The 22620-nt window shown below is 37.7% G+C and overlaps 1 protein-coding gene across 1 annotated transcript; it reads right to left on the minus strand.

The window, feature by feature from the left end:
* Window positions 1-8657: 8657 nt before the first annotated feature.
* Window positions 8658-15181, minus strand: LOC307170856 (uncharacterized protein; the record flags this gene model as incomplete). The annotated part of the gene is made up of 8 exons (XM_079892169.1): window positions 8658-8989; window positions 9345-9725; window positions 10490-11237; window positions 11325-11462; window positions 11667-11726; window positions 13247-13315; window positions 13988-14056; window positions 15064-15181. The coding sequence occupies 6 exons, from the start codon at window positions 15179-15181 to the stop codon at window positions 11002-11004; spliced, it is 690 nt and encodes a 229-aa protein (XP_079748295.1). The 3' UTR covers window positions 8658-8989; window positions 9345-9725; window positions 10490-11001.
* Window positions 15182-22620: the final 7439 nt, after the last annotated feature.

Here is a 22620-nt window from a genome sequence, read left to right on the forward strand (position 1 = left end):
AGTTGCAAAGAACGGCAGCTTCTACATGACACGAGGGCATGCGTCCCCGAGGCCAAGGCAAGGCCTGTCCAGCTGGTTCCGTTGGGAGGAGGAGCGCTGCGCGCGGAGGAGGAGAAGGTCAGAGCGAGAGAGAGGGATGAAACAGGGTCTCTTGCTTTTTAAAGACATCTGTTTACGCCCTGTTTTTGTGACAACAGCAAATCAGATCTTCTGCTCTGAGGCGGGAAGCGGTTTCTTTGTTTGTGAAAGAAACGCCTACTTTGACTTTCATGTGAGAGATCGATTAGTGAACAAACTCCATCGCACACCTGCAGGTGATAGGTGCGTAGGATAATAAGACCAGGTGGATCATTTCAATAGACAAGCAATTCCCGCACACTATCGTAACTTGCAAACAAGTAATATTTATTCACACAACGTTTCGGTCACACGACCTTCATCACTGATGCAACAGATTAATCAGATTAATCATTGACCGAAACGTTGTGTGAATCAATATTACTTGTTTGCAAGGTACGATAGTGTGTGGGAATTGCTTGTCTATGTGAGAGATCGAAAAATAACATTCATATTTAGAAATATGGTATTTCCTGGAATAAATGCATATTATTGTACTTTGCAGTCAAGATTTGACTCCGACAAGTTTTTCCCATTACATTGACACCTCAAATGACGTTTTTGCATGAAAGAAATACAGGGTTACATAATTTCCTCATAATCACTAGCATAGTGATTTTGATTAACATAATAACGTTGCATAGATACCTCAGACATTATCTGGCCAATTATACACACATAAAAATACATATCAAAAACATTGCTATTGGGTCACGTGTGGAAATGTCTGTTTCAAAGTCCACGAAGTGTTTGCGTGTGTGCGTTTGGAATGTCTTTGAGGCTTGTCACGTGATTCAAAGGTATGTGGTTTTGTTTACAGAGAGGGGGGATTTTACAAGGGTTCCCTTTGTTTACGTTAATGTATGACTCAGATGTCTCTCAGGGGAGCCACCACATGCAATTTTGACCGTTCATGGTAGACTTAGAGGCACCATGAACAGACTCGTTGTCTTCTTAGACAACGAAGAATGTGTTTGCGAGATCAGGATGCACTAATTTGACAGCATGTGACCGAATGTCATAGTCATTGTTGTTACAGTTAATAGGAAATCTATTCATAGTATCAATGTGCAGGTAACAATTTCATTTTGTGTTCCTAATTTTTTGTCTTGTTAAAATCATTAAACTCATTACTTTTTCCCACTAACTATAGGTAATATGTGAGGCAACCCACATCATTACTAATGTGGAGGCAAAATGGCCAGGATCTGTGCATGATGCCAGAATTTTCCGCGAGTCATCATTATGTCAGTCATTTCTGGAGGGTATGTTTTGCTGTATACAATTTTTATATATATATACATATTTTTTTTTACTATATTTGTATTGTACACTTGAATCATTACAGGACAGTACAATGGTTACTTGCTGGGGGACAGAGGATACCCTTGTCTGCCCTATTTAATGACACCCAACTCTGAACCTGATCACAGACCCGCTTTAACCTGGCTCACAGCCGAACACGGGCCAAGGTGGAGATGACCATAGGGATCCTGAAGTCTAGGTTTCAGTGTCTGCGTGGGCTCCGGGTCAGTCCAGAGAGGGCATGTGACATCATAGTGGCTTGTGTTGTGCTTCACAACATTGCCACTATAAGAGGAGAGAGCCACCCTCCTTGGATTGAGGAAGATGGCCCAGAGGAACCCCAACAGGGTTTTGCACACAACAGAGATGGAAGACTATTGAGAGACAGGATTTGTCAAAATTACTTTTATTAAAATGTTTGCACTGGTCTGCTCTGCAGTTCATTTCTTGATTTCCTGCAAAACAATGAAAGTAAAAATGAAATAAAATGTTGTTGTTTTTTGTTGTTGTTGTTTTTTATTACAATGCTTTATACACACAACACTTTTAACATGCAACAGATTAATCAGAAGTTCTCACCTTAAGGCGATGCTCCAGTAATTCAATTTCAAGTTTTGCTTTTTTAATTTGAAGCTGTATAAGGTCCATCTCCATGTCACTTTTTCTTATTTGTTTTTGAAGATGGACCTTATACAGCTCCTTTGCTGGCAACTAGGAAGGCAAAAAAAGTTAAATAAATGAGATTCTGTCAGACAATAAAAGTAAAATATGGACAACTGCACTCAAATTCTTACTCCGGTTAGATTGTGCGTTGAGGTTGAAGGACCTTCATCTGTGGGCAAATCCCCAGGTATGTACTGTGAAAGGACAATGACAGTTTGTTACTCTAATGTAAAAAGGGGGCATACATTATAATGGTGTGCATCATACCTCAGTGGATCTACCAGCACTGTCCACTTCTGTCACAGCAGATGTGGTCTCTTCATCGTCATCTTCATCCTTCAGTGGAAATATGCAAGTATACATTATCTGGCAAAAATAAACATAAAAAAATATCTAAAAGCAACTAAAGGTACCTGACAACAAAACACTTACAGCTGTGACAGACTGTGTTCTTTCTGTAGGGTCCAATAATACAATCCCTCTGTCAGTATCTATAAGAAAATACAACTCATACAATTCTCAATATTATCAAAGAGAAACTAATAATGCAGGAAAAAATATCAAAGCAATACAACTAAGACCACAGTAGCCTATACATCATATGTAGTTAAATAAAGTAAGCCTGCATAAAAACGTTAAGCATGTTCAAAAAGCCTTTATAAGTGACAGAGAGTAATTTATTAAGTCATAATGAGAACAAATCACAGTGGCAAACTTACATTTCACCATGTTACTTGTGGTGCATGGTGTGTGTGATGAAGTGCCCCCTGGAATGCCAGCAACCACTGGTCGCCCTTTATTAAGGGACAGAGCCAGCTCCTCAGATGGGGTGAGGGGAGGTGGTGGTGGGCCCCCGCCAGTTAGACGGGCTTCAGCCTTCTTTCTATTAGCTACATGACAGAAAGAATATACTAAAACGTGTTTAATAAATAGTTCAGTAATTGTGTAATCAAATATTACCTTTTTGCAGAATGTTTTTGTGTTTCATTTTGACTTGGCTCAAAGTTCTTATGGCTCAAGAAGGATTACACCTTATTAAATAAGAAACCATATATTCCTAGTCAATATACACTGGTATTTTAATCTAAAGAAATGAATGGCAGGAAAAGTAAATGCTTTCGTAGTGATTTAACAGTCAAAAGGATGCGGAAGGGGTGTTTAATTATTGTGCACTATAATAAAAGGGGAGGCAATATCAAATTTGCAATTTAATACACTCACGCATTTACTCTGTCCGTTATTTTTTGCCAAGCCAACTCTCTTTCTTTAGCCCATGCAGCCGTATTGCTTTTTTTCATTATTATTGGCTTGAATTCTTCGTATGCGTGCATTAAAACCTCCAACTCCGCCTCAGTAAAGTATGCCGCTCTCTTTTTTTCGTTGTCATTTTCCATTTTGACTCGTGAAATCAGCGATCCATTGAAAACGCCTTTATGCACGCGCATTAACTCTGGGTTACCAATAGGAGGTTGATTAAACTAACTCTTCTCAGGTGTTTTGGAACCGACATACTCATGGTATGCGGGTTTGGGGTAAATTAACCCAGAGGTTATGATTTACCAAATGGTAAGTTAACCAAGCTTTCTGGAATACCCCCCCAGGTGAGTCTTTACAGATCTCAAACTGAAAGTGTTTAAAGACTTCTGGATTCTGTTCCTGTAGGACAAGAGCGTCTGAACTACTGCAAGTAAGCTTTAATACTTCCACCATTACTGTCATCTGGGGGAATATGAGCGGATTTTGCGGAGTTATTGTGATAATCATTATTTTAAGTTATAACATAAGTTAAAACTTAGGCCTATACCTGTTACAAAAGTAGAACAAACTCCCAAAGTAGACAAACGACCAAAAAGAAGCCAGGAATTACTCAAACAAACCGTTTTATGGGCATTCATTTTGTATAAATGAATAATGCTTTTTCTAAAAAGGTTTATTTCCAGATTTAGGATGTTATTTTGTGATAATGTGAAATGGAAAGTATTGTGGACCAGTGTTTCCCAACCACTGCTCCTGGAGGCACACCAAAGCCCCTTTCACACAGAGATTCCGGAAAATACCCGGATAAAGTGACCCGGGATTTGACCCGACTTCGTTTGATTTTGGTTCATTAACACTGCCAGTGATTTTCCGGTGTTACAATATATTTGGTTCCAATGGGTGGAGCTACCATGAATATTCACGAGACCATTGCGTGGGCGGGGCGACCAATACAAATAAATATATATAAAATTTGGAACCAAATATTTCAGGAACCGAATATATTGTAACACTAGAATAAGAGAGTGCGTTCACACACAACCCGTAATAATACCGTAAAGACACGTGACATCGATGTGACTTGTAATGTCTCAGCAGCGTCTTAAGTTTGCTTATGAGCTGCGATTTCTCTCTCTTGAGAAACCACGCTTTTTTTTTCTCTGATTCGATCATAAACTTGTGCATTACGTACCGTTTCACAGCTGGCGAACGATCCCGGCTTCAGCGTCATCACTACGACACACACAGCATTATTACGGCTTTTGTTCACACAGTGCGCGTTCTGGGACTGAACACGGCAATGTTACTAGTTCCCCAACCCGGCATCAATCCCGGGTCGTGTTTGCGTTCACACAGAAGGCGCTCTGGCAATTGAGAGGGGTCGTGTTTGGCCAGAGAACGCAGAAATGTGGTCATATTTCTGCAAAAGAATTGCTGAAATGTAAAGCTGGTTTGTAGCATATAAGAATACAGACTACTTTGCTGTTATTAGTAGGCCTACTGTAGCCTAACTGTTACTTATTGGGGTTTTTCTGTGTGTGTTAAATTATTGTAGTTGGGTTAGTTGGCTTTATTGTGAATTTGTGAATTTATTTATTTTTGGCTACTTATATTTATATAATTAAGTATAGGCTACTTTAAAATGTTAATATATTTAGCATTTTTAAGAATTTATAAAAAATAATAAAAAAAAAAAAGCCGTTTCCTTAATTTCATTCACCATCGTTTTGAGGCTTTTTTTTTACGTTTACCGGTACCGTTTTTAAAATTATCGATTTGGCACCAGTATCGTAAAAAACCCAAACGATAGGCTACCCAACCTACAGAATAATGGAGAGTCAGAGTCCAGTGTGACTGATAAAGTCCAGTGTAACTGATAAAGTGCAGTGCATGAGGTGTGTGTATCGTTTGATGGCTTAACATTGTCTTTAATTCTAATTTTCATCATTATGTATTTATCCCTCTGAACTATCATGATGTTAATCTCAGTGCCTCATTGTCATGTCCAGGTCATGCTGAGCCTCTGAGTGTCTTCACCAACACAAAGACACCAGTGCTGAGCTGTTTCCAGTGGCAGTTTATCTGCAGTAATGTTAGAGGAGCGAGGAAAGCACTCTCTCTCTAAGATGAGTCTCTCAGTGAAACTGAGGTAAGACTGAGACTGTTTTCACATGATCATTATAAACACTACTGGAGTTTCAGGATTGTCCTGTACAGAACAAAGCCTAATCAACAAGGAGTGTTTGCTCTCACCACTGCACAAATGCTGTGCAAAACAATTTAAAACTTCTAGAAATGTTTTTAGATTGTCGCAGGTTAAAAATGGCTTGAAACTGGTTTCATATTCACTTTACAGGAACATTTAGCACAGTTAAATATGTTTAATGTGCACATTTAAGGCGAGACACTACAGGTGAAAAGGGTAAAACTTTTAACTAGCAGATATCACCATGAAACGTTCCCAGTTGATTACCTACATTAAGATGAGAAAAAAAAGTATTACAAGTTTTCTGTAATTTAATGTTTAAATATGCAAATTAGGCAATATCTAATTAATTATGCGCTATTGGATAAGATCACAACTGAAAGAACGGAAGATCGAAATAATCGGATAAAGGTAACAAATCAGAATTGGGCATCAAGACCTGCAGTGTGAACGAGGTCTATATGAGAACTGGACAATGACATCACCAGGGCTCTCAAGTTTTGAAGACAGGCAAGAGTGACACCTCGACTACAAGTCCAAAGTAGTCGATTGCCGAGTTCACGCGCGTGATCATAGGTAACTAAACCTATGCGCGTGAACTCAGCAATCTACTACTTTGGACTTCAACCGAAAACAGGATGTAAACAGGTATGTGCGCTGGCTTAAATAACATCATTTTTATACATTTTCTTTCACATCTACTGCAGTCAGATTCACTCGTGTTCACTCTGAAGGAATCACTCACATTTTCTGTGCACTTGTAATGACACATCAAGGATGTTAAGAGGCTAAAAGCAGGTTTAAAACTTGCCCCATTGAAGTCAACAGGGTGCAAATTTTAAAAATAGAATAACTCGGTGTAGGCAACACCGATTTTTGTCGTTGTTCTCTGTATTGACAGCACTCCAAATGTACAAAAAAATTAGCTCAATGTTAAAATTGACCGGAGTTCTCCTTTAAAAAGTGGAAATGGCTAATATGAGCCAATAAGCGCTCTTCTGCCGCCATCTACTGTTTATATTATAACACTGCGTGTGTATATAACTCTTTCAGTTTTACAAATGGGGACCATCTTTGAAGGATTAATAAATAATGTTTTTGTCATCATATTCAAAATAACATTTGAAGTGCTGGAATGTCTAATTACAAACACTGTGTTTCTTATTCAAATGCTCACATTATCTTCAAGTCTGAATTGCAATCAATAAAACTGATTCATTGGCAAATTAGGTAATTGTGACAACTTCATTAAAATATAAACACCGCATTTACTTTGGTTTTGTCACAGTGTCTGGTTTGTGTTTCCCTGGGTCACCACTAGAGGTCCTCTTTCCCCACGGTGTCATTCACTCTTACTACATTTCCCATCATCCTGTTCTGTCACTCATTGTATCATTGCACACAGCTGTTTCCCGTCACCTCATTAGTATCTGTGTATATATACCCTGGTTGTTTCAGTGTTTGTTACGGAGTCCTTGTTGTATATCACACCACTGCTGATGTCTGTTTCTCGCCTGTTCCTTTTGTGTTTCTCGTTTTGGATTGCTTACTTGGATTTGACCCCTGCCTGGATGATTACGATATTGGATTACCCTAAGCAATAAATACTGCATTTTGGATCTACCCCTGTCTCCTTGAGTGTGGATCGTGACAGGTTTAGTGTCAATGAAGGGGTACTTGAGCCTTATTAATGGGGTTGTGGAGGTACTTGAGGCCTAAAAGGTTGGGGACCACTGGTTTAGATTTAATTTCTAAGCACTAAATAAGCTATATCATGGATATATATGTATGTATATATATATATATATATATATATATATATATATATATGCGCACGTACGGCTTGTACGGCTCCTCATAATATATATGTTAACCCTCTGGGGTCTGAGGGGTTTTCTGGGCCCTTAAGGTGTTCTGACATGCCCTGACATTTGTGCTTTTTTCAGTTATTTATAAACATGATAATGGCAAAGGTGTAAATTCACTCTATATAGCACAAACAGGGCTACCATAATATGTGATCAACATGCATGTATATGTTTGAAATTTTGGTAACACTTTACGGTAAGGGTACATGAATTATCATGAATTCATGTATAAATTCATGCATGAAATATGCATTAATTCGTGCATTACTATCTCATGAATCATCAGGAACTAACACGAGTTCAACGTTTTTCATTCATGACTTCATGGATGAACAACACCTTAATTAAAACATTAACTAAGATGAGTACATCATCATGAATTATGATTTATTACGCATGATCATGATGTTTTCTTTGTTCACAAAAAAATTGGTCTTTACCACCCATTGTGGATAAAGCTACAGTTATGGTACATGAATCATCATGAATTCATGCATAAAAAAGCATTAATTCATGCATGCAAGACTACTCTTCGAATTATTAAAGGGATACTCCAATTTTAAATGAAAATTCTGACATCACCCTCATGTTGTTTCAAACCTGTATGAATTTCTCTCTTCTGCCAACAGAAAGGAAGATATTTAGAAGAATGTCAGTAACCAGACAGTTTCTGGTACTATTGACTTCCATAGTAGGAAAATAAATATACGCTGGAAGTCAATGGTACCAGAAACTGTCTGGTTACTGACATTCTTCTAAATATCTTCCTTTCTGTTGGCAGAAGAGAGAAATTCATACAGGTTTGAAACAACATGAGGGTGAGTATATGATGACAGAATTTTCATTTTAAAGTGGAGTATCCCTTTAAAGGAATGTACAAAAATCCACATTACCTAATGCATGCATACGGGCTAGAACAGTATATCAATTAATGTGAGAACTGTTTTTCTGAAGTTTCCAAGCATGTTCATTTCTTCTTCATAGCCTGCAGGTAAATGGACAGACCCCAAAATTGGCCAATCACAGCACATAACATATGAATTCTGTTGGCATTCAAATACAGTAGTCATCATTAACTAAGCATTATTTATCAATGACTTCATCATGTGTGTGGCCCCTCAACTAAAGTGGTGACTTGGTGCTTTGAAACACTGATGAACAATGTGGCATAACTGTGAAATGACATGAATATGAACATGAAAGTTCAAGCCTTTGCAAACAATGTACTGTGGACACAAATGGACTTTGATCTTAACTTCACTGCTTTATTCTTAAACGGTATAAACCAGTTAAATCAACAGCTGGAAAGAGCTGAGAAGGAATGCAGTACATACACCATGAACTTTATTTTAAGTGCCTGTATATCTGAAAACTCTTTTCAAAACCATAAAGCTGTTTTAAAAAAAAAAAAAAATAAAGAAAATTCACAAACAGCTTGATCTTTTTTTGGGTAGAGTCACTTTTTAATGTATAAAGCTACTGATGTGGATTCCTGCACATCATGAAATATTTAACGCTTAACAAAACTAAACTAAACAAATACATGGCACAAACACATGGCAGTACAAACAATCTAGGGCTGGGCGATATATCGCATGACATTGTTATGCGCATCTCGTCAGTAAAGCCGGTTCCTTGACTAGTAGTAAATCGCCATCGCCTGCTTTCAGATGGAGCGGCATTCACTACACAGAGCCGTAGTTCACTGACAAGCTGAGCCATATCGCATTAAATATTGCAGGCGATACGTCCGTGATATTTAATGCGATATGGCTCAGCTTGTCAGTGAACTACGGCTCTTCGTAGTAAACGCCGCTCCATCTGAAAGCAGGTGATGGCGATTTACTACTAATCAAGGAACCGGCTTTACTGACGAGATGCGCTTAACAATGTCATGCGATATATCGCCCAGCCCTAAAACAAACTACTTGTAAAACATCTTTACAACTACTTCTTGTAAATATCCAGTAAGGATCCATCATCCTTTTTCTTTAGGATAGCTGAAGCTGTAGGCTCCTGCTCACAAAACCCCCTGCAAGTTTCAGCAAACCTTTTCAGACTGTCCTTTCTTTTAAAAGATGACCTCAATGTATTTAACAGATCTGGGTTAGTTGCTGCAAGTTCTGCAATTGGAGCCTGAAACACAATAGTATTGCGATCAACCCCAAGCCTTGTATATGCTTCGGCTTTGCTGATGCGTTCCTTTTTAATCTTTTCCAACACCATGTTGTAGCGGCGGATGGAGTCGTCAGGGGTTTTGACTGTAGAACAAGAGAAAGCATTAATGGTTGAATCCAATTAAAGGAGAACTCCGGTCAATTTTAACATTGAGCTCATTTTTTTATACATTTGGAGTGCTGTCAATACAGAGAACAACGACAAAAATCGGTGTTGCCTACACCGTGTTATCCTCTTTTTAAAATTTGCACCCTGTTGACTTCAATGGGGCAAGTACTAAACCTGCTTTTAGCCTCTTAACATCCTTGATGTGTCATTACAAGTGCACAGAAAATGTGAGTGATTCCTTCTGAGTGAACACGAGTGAGTCTGACTGCAGTAGATGTGAAAGATATGTATAAAAATGATGTTATTTAAGCCAGCGCAAATACCTGTATTTACATCCTGTTTTTCGGTTGAAGTCCAAAGTAGTCGATTGCCGAGTTCACGCGCGTGATCATAGGTAACTAAACCTATGCGTGTGAACTCTGCAATCGACTACTTTGGACTTCAACCGAAAAATAGGATGTAAATACAGGTATTTGCGCTGGCTTAAATAACATCATTTTTATACATATCTTTCACATCTACTGCAGTCAGACTCACTCGTGTTCACTCAGAAGGAATCACTCACATTTTCTGTGCACTTGTAATGACACATCAAGGATGTTAAGAGGCTAAAAGCAGGTTTAGTACTTGCCCCATTGAAGTCAACAGGGTGCAAATTTTAAAAATAGAATAACTCGGTGTAGGCAACACCGATTTTTGTCGTTGTTCTCTGTATTGACAGCACTCCAAATGTATAAAAAAATGAGCTCAATGTTAAAATTGACCGGAGTTCTCCTTTAAATCAGACCAGCCTAATAATAGTGCTGTACTACAGTTCACAGTTTTTACATTTGCTTAATCAAACAAAAATAAGCAAACATTACATTTCCGTTCACAAACGGAGCTAATAAACAATTTGACAAAGAGGAGAACTGTCACAGTTGTAACACATTTTTGACAGGTCTCTGTTCTAACTTGGTTTACACAAAAACAATGGGGCTGAAAAGCTGTGAAATTCAGGTACAAAGGAATCATACATAAACTTTCAGGGGAGTAATCACCACTGCAGTGATGGCGATTTGGTGTACTTCTGGGATTTGCCAAATTAGTCAATATTAGGAACAATTCCAAACCAGTTAGTTGGGAGGGGAACTAGATCTGTGGCCATTTGTTTTTTAATTGTCAAAAATAACAACACACGGTGTACTGTGGAATCAACTAGAGAACATAGTGATTGAAAAGTGTGTTAAAAGTGTTTATATACATTTTTTTACCTACTGCCCAATTAGAGACTGACCACTGCATCAATTTGAGTATGACTTACTGCATACCTCTTAGTGTTTTGCTCATTTTCTTGGCCTTTTTGGGCTTTGACTTTAACTTCTTCTTGGCTTTCTTGGGCTCGGGGGACTCGGAATCGGGCTCAGAATCCGATGAGGAATCAGAGGATGAGGAATCGGTTATATCTGACTCCTGTTTCCTCTTTCCAGGTGCCTGCTCAATAGGTGGGATATTACTGGCCACATCTACCCCCTTCTCGCTTCTTACGGCAAGAGCTGTGAAAAGAGAATAATGAATTGTTTGACAATGGTGTTATGACAATCAATCATTTTTAAGCTGAAATGTCCTCAAATTAGTTTTACCCTCTTTAAGTCTCTCTCGGAGGAAATCTCGATCCTCTTTCAGAATGTCAACCCATTCTTTTAAGGTGGCAATCTCGGTTTTTTGGCCTTCAATAGTTTGCCTAGCCTCCTGCAGAGCTGTTTGCAGAGTGGTGTCTTCTATAATAAATTAGGACCTCATAATTAGATATGGTTAAGCAGAATAACACATTTTAAAATATTAACACTTTCTATCTATGGAGTTAAATAGCAAGTAAACAAAGCAGCATAAAAAGCACATGAAAAGCAATACTGAGATTTAAAAAAATAATAATAATCACATGCTTCAAAGTTATGTTAAATGTAGTTGACTCTGAAACTTACCGGTTTCTTTAGCATTTTCATCTACAGAGGTCTGTGGATGATCCCACAGAGGTGAAAGCACTGTAAAGTTTCAATGACAGATGTAAAATTTAATTTAGCTACAGATGTCAGTTTTCTTTTTAGCAAAAAATGTACGCTAATGTTTGAGGGCTAGGCAAGTCACCTGTTTGACACTCAACTAAAGTCGTCACCTTCATTTATATAGCGCTTTTTACTATACAGATTGTTACAAAGCAGCAAAACTAAACACACAAAACAGCTGTAACTTTAGCAAAAAGTCTCCAACAGATGTATTTAGGAAATTCTGAAAGGTACAAAATTAAAACCATTACTATTACACATCCAACCACCTCTTCTTATCGGATAATGCTGTGTGGTGGGGATAAACTAAAGATACAACCACAATCACATAAACTCTTTTTTTGTATTCAGTATAAGACAAGCCATGTAATATTGAGAAAAGGCATTACACACTTGACATTGCACACTTGCTTACCAGGTTCTTCAGCTTTTTCTGCTGCAGAGGTCTGTGCTTGGTTCCACAGAGGTGAAAGCACTATAAAGTTTCAATAACAGATAACATTTTTAATTTATTAACAGATGTCAGTATTCTTTTTAGCGAGTGATGTTTGCTGGGCAGGTCAACTGCTTGACACTCAACTAAACACAAAACAGCTGTATTTTTCCATTTATATTTAAATCTCTGGCACTGGAAATTTTGAGAGGTACAAAACTAAAGATACAACCATCATGTAAACTCTTTTTTTTTTTATTTAGTAGCCTATAAGACAAGCCGAATAATACTGAGAAAAGGCAGGAACAACATACATTACAGGCAAATTTGTATTCCTAAAAGTGAAAACATTGTATGTCACTTCTTTCAATATATAATGATAGGAGGTAATAGAGTAAAATTAACCTTGTACTACTGCAAGTAAGACCACAATGGCAATGTAAAAAAGCAAATATACCCTTTTCACTTTTCTTGGTCCTTGATGATATCTTTTGTTGATTCAATGGAGGCTGGTGCACAAATTGGCCTAGATTAAATATTAGAGAGAACAATATATTTAAAGAGGATATGGCTTTCATTTAAACAAGGTGTAGGTGTCTCATCAGGGGTGAAAATTCATCCAATTACAACCATTTCTTTGCACAGAAATTATTATTTATTATTGACATATCTGAACATTACTGCTTCACTGAATCTCATCAATTTTGTAAAATATGTTATGCAAAATTTAGGATGGTAATGAAAATGATCCTACCAGAATTTAAAAATACCACAGCTACTTTAATATTGAGAAACCGCCTATGACTGTTTAACTTGTAAATCAACATCACTGTCCACATCAGATACTGTAAATAAGGAAGTCACACAACTCTAAATGTTAATTTCGACAGTTAGGCTAATGAGAGCTGAAGCCCCTTTTTGGCAAGAAATACCTTCATATCAGCATTGCTCTAGATTTCTATGCATAGAGGTATTACTGTCGTCACACTTTTTATAATATATTGAAAGCCAAAAAGTCTTGGGCCAAAAAAAAAAAAAGTTTTAAAAAGTGATTTAGTAAACCCACCCTTTTCAGCCTTCTTGACTCTTGCAGATTTCTTTGCCATGTCTTGTGGAGACTGCTGCACGGACGGGTCTGAGTGGAAGATTAAAGAAGATGAAGAGAACAATATCAAAACAGCAATTTATAACATAACACTTTTCATTTAGTTGGTGAAAGGGAAAGGAGAAAGCGTTGGGAGGATAACATGAGCCTAAGCTGTTAGAAGATGCATTTTAATTGTCACTCAATGAACTGGTAACTGGATAAACTAAAGATACAACCACAATCACATAAACTCTTTTTTTGTATTCAGTATAAGACAAGCCATGTAATATTGAGAAAAGGCATTACACACTTGCTTACCAGGTTCTTCAGCTTTTTCTGCTGCAGAGGTCTGTGCTTGGTTCCACAGAGGTGAAAGCACTGTAAAGTTTCAATAACAGATAACATTTTTAATTTATTAACAGATGTCAGTATTCTTTTTAGCGAGTGATGTTTGCTGGGCAGGTCAACTGCTTGACACTCAACTAAACACAAAACAACTGTATTTTTCCATTTATATTTAAATCTCTGGCACTGGAAATTTTGAGAGGTACAAAACTAAAGATACAACCATCATGTAAACTCTTTTTTATTTATTTAGTAGCCTATAAGACAAGCCGAATAATACTGAGAAAAGGCAGGAACAACATACATTACAGGCAAATTTATATTTCTAAAAGTAAAAAAAAAAAAAAGTTTTAAAAAGTGATTTAGTAAACCCACCCTTTTCAGCCTTCTTGACTCTTGCAGATTTCTTTGCCATGTCTTGTGGAGACTGCTGCACGGACGGGTCTGAGTGGAAGATTAAAGAAGATGAAGAGAAGAGAACAATATCAAAACAGCAATTTATAACACTTTTCATTTAGTTGGTGAAAGGGAAAGGAGAAAGCGTTGGGAGGATAACATGAGCCTAAGCTGTTAGAAGATGCATTTTATTTGTCACTCAATGAACTGGTACTTACAATCTAGCCTATTGTAAGTAATTACATTACTGATATAGCCTATTATTTTCTATTACTCCCAATTTCATCTATAAATTTCAGCTTATATTACCATGGTATAGTTAACATGAATACAAATCTTATTCAGATTTGTAGACTAATGCCAAGTTCACATTACATGATTTAAGCCCGATTTACAAGTCACCAAGCTCACCGACAAAAGCCCTTGATCAGAGGCAAATCACCAATCTACATTCTGCATGGTCTCAAATTCATTATTTCACTATATTTTTGTATATAATTGTATTAAATAGATCTCACTGATAAATTAAAAATCATTGATATTGATATTATTGTTATTGATTAGCGTTGTTAAAAAAAAATATTTGGCTAACACTGCAACAGTTACATTATACCATTAAGTTACCATTGCTAAGTGTAGCTTTGTCTACATTGTAAGTTATAATGTAACAGTCTATGCCCAGGACTAAGTTAACTAGCAAACAAGGTAAATAATAATGTTATGGTTAATTGTAACAGTTACATGAGCGGAAAAAAACAACAACAAAAAAACCCCCCCACTTTTGCAGCCGATTACTAAACTGCCATTAAAGAAGGCTAACGACAAAGGCTAACGTTAATCAATTAGCTTGCTAGTAATTGCGAGCCAGCTGCCTGGCTATGAAGTAACGTTATACATTTCAGACAAAACCAACTTAATGCATACATCAATATTGACACATTTAAGGTTGTCAGTCCACATTACCAATGCAATTCATCTTTCTTTTGCCTCTTCGCATAGCCACAGAGTCCATGTTAACTAACGTTACGCTGCTAAGGTTGTTAACTGGTGATTACCTCGATGATGTGTGTTTTTCGACTTGGCGCGCTCCTCTTCCTCCTCCTCCTCCTCTTCTTCTCTGCTGATTGGTTCAAGTCGTATGACTGCAGAAGATATTCTGTTTCGTAACCTCATTTCGAAAAGGAGCTCTCTAGGAGCCTGGATTTCAAGTGTATTATCAAAATATGATAGCTCTGTCAGAGTAAAGCGGGCTCCAAACACTTTTATGTCATTAAGAAATTGTATAATGTTTTTGTTTGGAAGCATGATGCAATCCACACAAGATAATTGGACTCGATGGGTGTGTCAGTGTCCTATCCATTCACGCTGCCGATCAGTTTATCTCATGCGCGTGTGTGGCGTGCACACTCGGACCACGTTTGGGCGTATCCTCAAAACTAGCGCCCAAATCTTTTTTTTTTTTTTTTTTTTTTTTTTTTTTTAATTAGCGTCCAACTCCACAACCTCGAAGATGCAAGTGGAAGTTGCATTGGAAACTTTAAATTTAGATGAAATCTAACATAAAAACATGCATTTGGGAAATAAAATATTGTCTTTAACGGAGGGAAAGACAACCAAGAGGAGGACAGTCAAATTAATTAAATGGTTACAGAAAAAGAAGCTGTTGAAAAATAGAATAAGATGCACGTTGTGTCAGAACAAGATGAAGTTAAAGAAGAAAGGCAACTCAGCAGACATCTACAGGTGGTAAGTTATGTGCATTGTTAAGTTAATAATACTTTTATATAACTTTTATAACTTTTTTTATATAATTTTTATATAACTTTTACAGAATATATAACAAGATTATGTCCAGCAGTTTTAAATAATACGATGTCGTTAATTTATCTATGCTGATACCAAAGATTAGCAGAGGTGGGTAGTAACAAAGTACATTTACTTCGTTACATTTACTTGAGTACTTTTTTGGAAAAATTGTACTTTTAAGAGTAGATTTGAATGTGGCTACTTATTACTTTTACTCGAGTACATTTAATGAAAAAATTGTACTTTTACTTCGTTACGTTGGGCGACGTTCCTCTCGTTACTTTTTAATGCAATATGTGTTGTTAAATGCGTAGTTTATTCCAAGCGCGCTGTATCTTTTTTTCTGGGCTTGAGCGATGCTCAATTCACAAATGAATCACTCTTTTGAGTCGATTCTGTTCAAAGACTTCATCAAACAAGTTGGCAGATCTGTCTAAATCAGTTCGCGAATCAGTTTGAATGATTCAGTTCCTGATTCTGTTCAGTTCCTGCACGCACTGAATCATCTAAAGCGATTTCAATTCACACTGGACTCGGAGTCGTAACAGGAAGATTTAAGCACATCAAGAGCGTTGGATGAAGTGGCCGTGGACCTAACGTTATACAGTCAAGTGAGAGCAAATCTGCAAATGCATCATATACTTTTGCCAGCGATGAAGATCTTTATTAGTTGAACATCTTCGTATGCTGTGTGTGAATGAATGAGTCCACAGGACGATATTCGATTTAATTTCACTCAGGTAATACATTTTACAACCAAACAGATTATTACGACACGATACTAGAAAGTATGACATTACCCGTTTTTTGGACATATACATTAATTTATATTAAATAAAGCTACCATTGTTCACAGTTTATGAACACCCGCCATCCCGCGGTATTGTGTGTATTGTTGCGCAGTGGTGTGCGAACTCGGCTTGAAAACGAATGCCTTTTCCTGCCGTAGACACAGTTAACCAGTTTAAACATGCTTGCAGAAATATACATTTGATTATATTTTGGAGAACAGTCAGAAGAAGATCCGTCGATGTACTTTTATTTGTTTTTTTTTGTGTTCAGATGTTCAGTAGCAGTCATGAGGGGGAGCACATGTGAAGAGTTTTAACTCATGCCTTTGAATACAGATTCACTTTATTTCGACATTGTCTAATAATCCAAATGTAGTTGTATAAGTTACTATTATACAAACCAGAGGACAGGCAATGATTTTCGGGCTATACAGATGGCAGAAATAATGCTAGTCTCTCTTCTGTTTTTGTTGTAAAGATAGCCAATCTACTTATGATAGGCTAATAATAGTCATTTAAATAAACAAAATCTAAATAATATCATTATGACGACTTCAGAGGCAAAAGCCTCTAAGTACCATCTGAAATTTTCTTCAAAAAGAGCATTTTTATCATGCTTGTATGTTTATGTTCACACTTAAATGGCAATGAAAAGTAGCCTACCTATTAATTGTCATTAAAGTGAAATTACTGAATTTAAATATACGAGCTTGATAAAAATGATTGTTTTAGAAGAAAATTTCAGATGGCACTCAGAGGCTTTTGCATCATGAAGTCTTCATATATATACAGGGTGCGATTTGTGAAAAAAACAGAGGGGGGGATGTTTTGAAAAAATTGTATTCATAGAAATAAATCATGAGAACATGAACTTCATCACTGCATTTGCAGGAATTGTAAAATCTTTTTTCTTATTAACTCATGAAGTCAGGGCCGGATTAAAATTTTCCTGTGCCCTGGGCTAGAGCCCTGCGCGGGACTGTTTTCTTCATCCCGCTCCCACCCGCGCCCGCAGAATTTCTGACCATTACCGCCCGCTCCCGCAACGTATGTGTTACACTCCCGCCCGCTCCCGCAATATGTATGTCCACTCCCGCCCGCACCCTCAAAACTCTGAGAATTTATTCCCGCACAATAATAGAGATGCATTGATTTTGTGTCTTCTCCCGTCCCGCAGGAAAAAAACATGTATTTGTATTGCTATTAGTGAAGAGATTCATGGGGTTGTTTGTTTCGTTTCCCTGGCCGGTGTTGTGCCGAATTTCGACTCCCTGCCAAATTATTACCCCCCTCGTTGAAGTCAGTACCTGATTGCCTAATCCTAACCCCACCCCTAATCCTAACCCCTCCCCCACAACTAATCTAAACCTACCAATACTCGGGGGGTAATAATTTGGCGGGGGTAGAAATTCGGCACGACACCGGCATGTATTCTGGACACATACACACAGGACAATGGAGGAAATCGAGTGTATGCTGTTTTTGGATGGTTTTGTTTTTGTTTTTGCTGTTTTTATTCAGGATACTCCGTCTGGCACGTGCAATGATGACACAGTGAATAGTGATGATTCTCTCTGATCAGCAGTCTGCCGTGTTTTCACGTCACATTTTAGTATCGCCTCAGCTCGTTTAGAACCTCGCCGGAGGTGGTACGAAAAAAAAGTACCTGGAAGCAGATTACAACTTTTACACAGCGAGCTGGTACTGTGTAGTGGAAAAGTGCCATTATTGACATCTCCATCATGTCGCTAGGCTACCTCCCGATCCCGCAGTGTTTTTTTTAGCCGCCCATTCCCGCCCGCAGCAAAGTTCAAACCGCCCGCTCCCGCGAGATTTGCGTTGGGTCCACTCAATCCCAATGCAGCCCTCTACCCTGGGCAACAAGACTCAAGGCCCCCCCCCAGGTAGGGGGGTTCGGGGGCATGCTCCCCCGAGAAAATTTTGATTTCTCTGACCTACATATGTGAAATTTAAGACTTTTGAAGGCCAAAAAATTATAAGAAATAGCTTTAAAACCTTGTCATTAGATTATTTGTCAATACCTGCTCCTCATCTTCATATTTCTTATTCTCTCAGTCTTCTTATCCTGGCCTATTTCTTCCCCTCCTAAAGCTGAACTTTGACTGAGTCTTTTCATTTTCGTCTGTGTCAGTGACTAAAGTAAACATAGGCTCGACTGATATTTATTCGTTTTATGAATCATTTTCTTAGACAAGTTAATTTACTCAAGGCTACCAGGAAAGCAGTATTGCCATTAGGAACCTTCTGAAAGCTTTGGAATCTGAAAACGTCTGTTTTTAAATGTTAAAAGTAATTTTAAATAATACAAATTATAGACTACGTTTACCGCAGTTGGTGGAATTGGCAAACATTCCCTTAAGCATCGTGCGCTGTAGAAAGGCGTCAAAGCATTCTCACAATTATGCAGCATTAATGCACGAATGATTTTGAATGAATATTTCATGTCGATATAGGCTACAATGGTCACATAGCCTAATGTTAAAACTAATATTGCTATTGATATCTTTGTTAGATTACAGACTCTATATAACAAATGTCCGTCTGGGTTTTGAATTGAATATTTTCACATCGTCATAAACTTAGCCTATCTGTTAGTTTTCTTTTCAAACAACAAAAGTGTTAAGTTGTTACGGCGTCCAGTCATCTTTGTCAAGACGTTTTTCTTTATTAAATGCATCATAGATAGCGGTTAAGCCATTTTTGTAATAACATAAAAAGGGCGCTGCTAGTTAAAATCCGATTTGCGCAAAAAAGAAAATTACTAGCTGGGCGCTGGCGTGACGTAACTGAAGAGACGAATTAGCATGTTCTTATTAATATTATTACGAGAGAGTTTTAATTGTTTTTGACGTTTAATTGTTTAACGTTAATGTTGTTAAACGAAAATTGTATTATCAAAAACATTTTTATTTACCTGGATCTGACTGAGCTCTGCCCCTATCAGGGCCCCTTGATGTCATGTGCCCCTGGGCAAGTGACCAGTTGCCCTAATGGTTAATCCGGCCCTGCATGAAGTAGCCTAACGCAATATTTTTACTATAATAGCTTATCTTTCCCCACACATATGAACTGTGATCATGCACAATGAAAAAAACATGTAAGAATGAACCACGATTGATTGCAAAGTTAAACCATCACACATCACAGTAGAAACTGTTTTACGGTTGCTGTTAAAGTAATAACGTTAACTTTACAAAGCGATGCTGAGCTACAGTAAAATGATAGAAAAGACATCCATGCATTATCTGTGTTAGTCAGTTCGCCTCATTCGCGCGAACTGTACACGGCGCTCGCGCCGCGCTAAACGCCTCATTCGCGCCGCAGGACCACTAGACGCGCGTAAACGCGTCTTTACATTGACTTAACATTGAAATCACTCGCGCCAGACGCTAAAGAGTGTGAGAGTAATCAAAAAACCTTTGCTTTAGCTTTTTTTTTCTTTTCTTTTTTTTTCGCTTAGCCTCAATGGAGTGAAACACCGTAGGCATATGTATAACTTCGGCCATTCTCAGTGGTGTGACTGGGACACTAACTCTGCTTGTCATCATAGAAACAGATAATCAGACTGTGATGTTTATTCCCGCTTCAGTAATATGCTGAATATTATTCAGCATATTACTGTGAATATGCCTTCCTTTCGACACACAGCTCCACTGCCCAACGGACCTGCAACCATCTCGCAAGTGTTGATAGGCTATTACTCGTGAGGTGTAACCAATCAGATAGCGCCGTGGGCGGGACATTGAGCAACAGAGAGGCTGCGGCAGCTATCAGAGCCAGCCAAAGTAGCATTTTAAAATAAAATTGACTTTAATCAAACCACGGATCCATGATAAGTTTTGTGATCCGTCTCGCCACTAGTGTAGTAGCACTGATCACTTTGAGGGGGGGATAAATTTATCCCCACCGGGGATAAAAATAATTAAGCAGAGGCAGGGATACATTGACCAGAAAGGGGGAAATCCCACGCATCCCCCCCGGCAAATCGCACCCTGGGCCTATATGATCCGAAGTAAGTTACTCGCTACTTGAGTAGTTTTTTCATTGGATACTTTTTTACTCTTACTCAAGTAACTATTAAGATTATTACTTTTACTTTTACTTTGAGTAAATATTTCTATAAGTACTTGTACTTTTACTTGAGTACAGTCTATACTCTACCCACCTCTGCAGATTAGACAGCAGCACTCCCTGCTCTAGAAGCTTTCTTTGCTAGCAACATTGCTCTAATAAGCTAGCAAGCTGTGTATAAGTAGATAGAGATCGAAACTGTGGAAGAAATTTAATATGTTTATATTTTTGCATTTAATTATATTTATAGAATCGTAGAAATATGATGGTAATAAATTAGATTAATGGTATATGACTGCTGACCTTTCCTTGCAAGGGAATAAATAATCGTTAAAGACAATTGATACCTGTTTGTCTCTTATTCAGTATTATGTTTGCCACCACAAAACCTAAGTGTATAACTTAGATGTGTACATTTAGTAAATATTACTCCAGAAGAAATCTGAAGAAATCTTGTATGGGATTATTATTTATCCCCATACTTAAACTTTTAATTTGGTTTGCAAGATAACGTAGCCTAACTGTTTGCTGATTGCCATCACCACCACCAAGCTTAACCAGAGGTATCCTTCAAGATATAGTCTTCAAGTTATGCTGAATATGCTCTTAAATTGATAGTTCACACAAACATTTCTGTCATAATTTACTCACCCTCAAGTTGTTCCAAACCTGTATGAGTTTCTTTGTTCTGCTGAACACAAAAAATATATTTGGAGGAATGTTTGTAACCAAGCAGATCCTCCATTGACTTCCATAGTATTTTATTCCTACTATGGTAGTCTATAGGGGATGTGATCTGCTTGGTTACAAACATTCCTCCAAATATATTTTTTGTGTTCAGCAGAACAACAGGTTTGGATCAACTTGAGGGTGAGTAAATGATGACATCATTTTTGGGGTGAACTATCCATTTAATGTTAGCCAATAAATTTTAAGCCTTCGACCAACATAAACAGCATACCATTTCTCATTGAACTTATATTTGCTAAACGCCAATTCTTTTTTTTCTTTTCTTTCTTAGGCTATGTAGGCTGCACATAAATATTTTATTTGTTTGTTTTCCTCAAGGGTATGCCGACATAATAGCCACAGAGGCAAAAGAAGCACCAAGACTGTCAGATCAGGATCAATCTTTGAGAAGTCAAGATGCAGCCTATTTTCATGGATGAAATTTTTTTACAGGTAATCCAAATCATACATCCAGATAAGCAATGCAATTGTACTTATTTTAGTGTGTCTATAGACAAACCTCTCTCTCTCTCTCTATACACACACACACACACACACACACACACACACACACATATGTGTTATGTGTGTGTGTGTGTGTGTGTGTGTGTGTGTGTGTGTGTGTGTGTCTGACACACAGACGCACATGGATTTTGGAAGGCTTTGGTTCTTTAACCCACAAAACCCTGCAATGTTTGGACCTCGCTAAATAACATGATCAGTAAAACTGGTAGGCATGCAGTGAAGGGTGGTGTCCGGCAGTGGTCCATATATTAAAGCACGTAGTCAATGATAGACTCAATAATTTTTTTTTTTGTCAATAAAATTGCAATGCTTTCTGTGCTGCTCTGTATTTGTTTAATATTCAAGTAAATGTGCTTCTTTGTCAGGTTTTCTCAAGGCTTGCGAATGAGGCAGGTTGATATGAAGGCAGATGGTATTGCTAAAAGTTCAGCAACACTCTCGAAGATGTCATCCCGTGTAAGAAGAGTGTGCAGACATGCAATGAGGCGTTTTGAAAATAAAACGGGACAACGACTTGGAGATGAAATGGAGTCTGTTGTCATCGATGAGAGCAACTTCCGCCATAAACGAAAGGTATTCTATAAGTATTAAAGGTGCTCTAAGTGATGTCACACGTTTTTTTAGGCCAAAATATTTTTTGTCACATACAGCAAACATCTCCTCACCATC

This window comes from Squalius cephalus, assembly GCF_949319135.1.
Source record: "Squalius cephalus genome assembly, chromosome: 14".
NCBI classification, from domain to species: Eukaryota; Metazoa; Chordata; class Actinopteri; order Cypriniformes; family Leuciscidae; genus Squalius; species Squalius cephalus.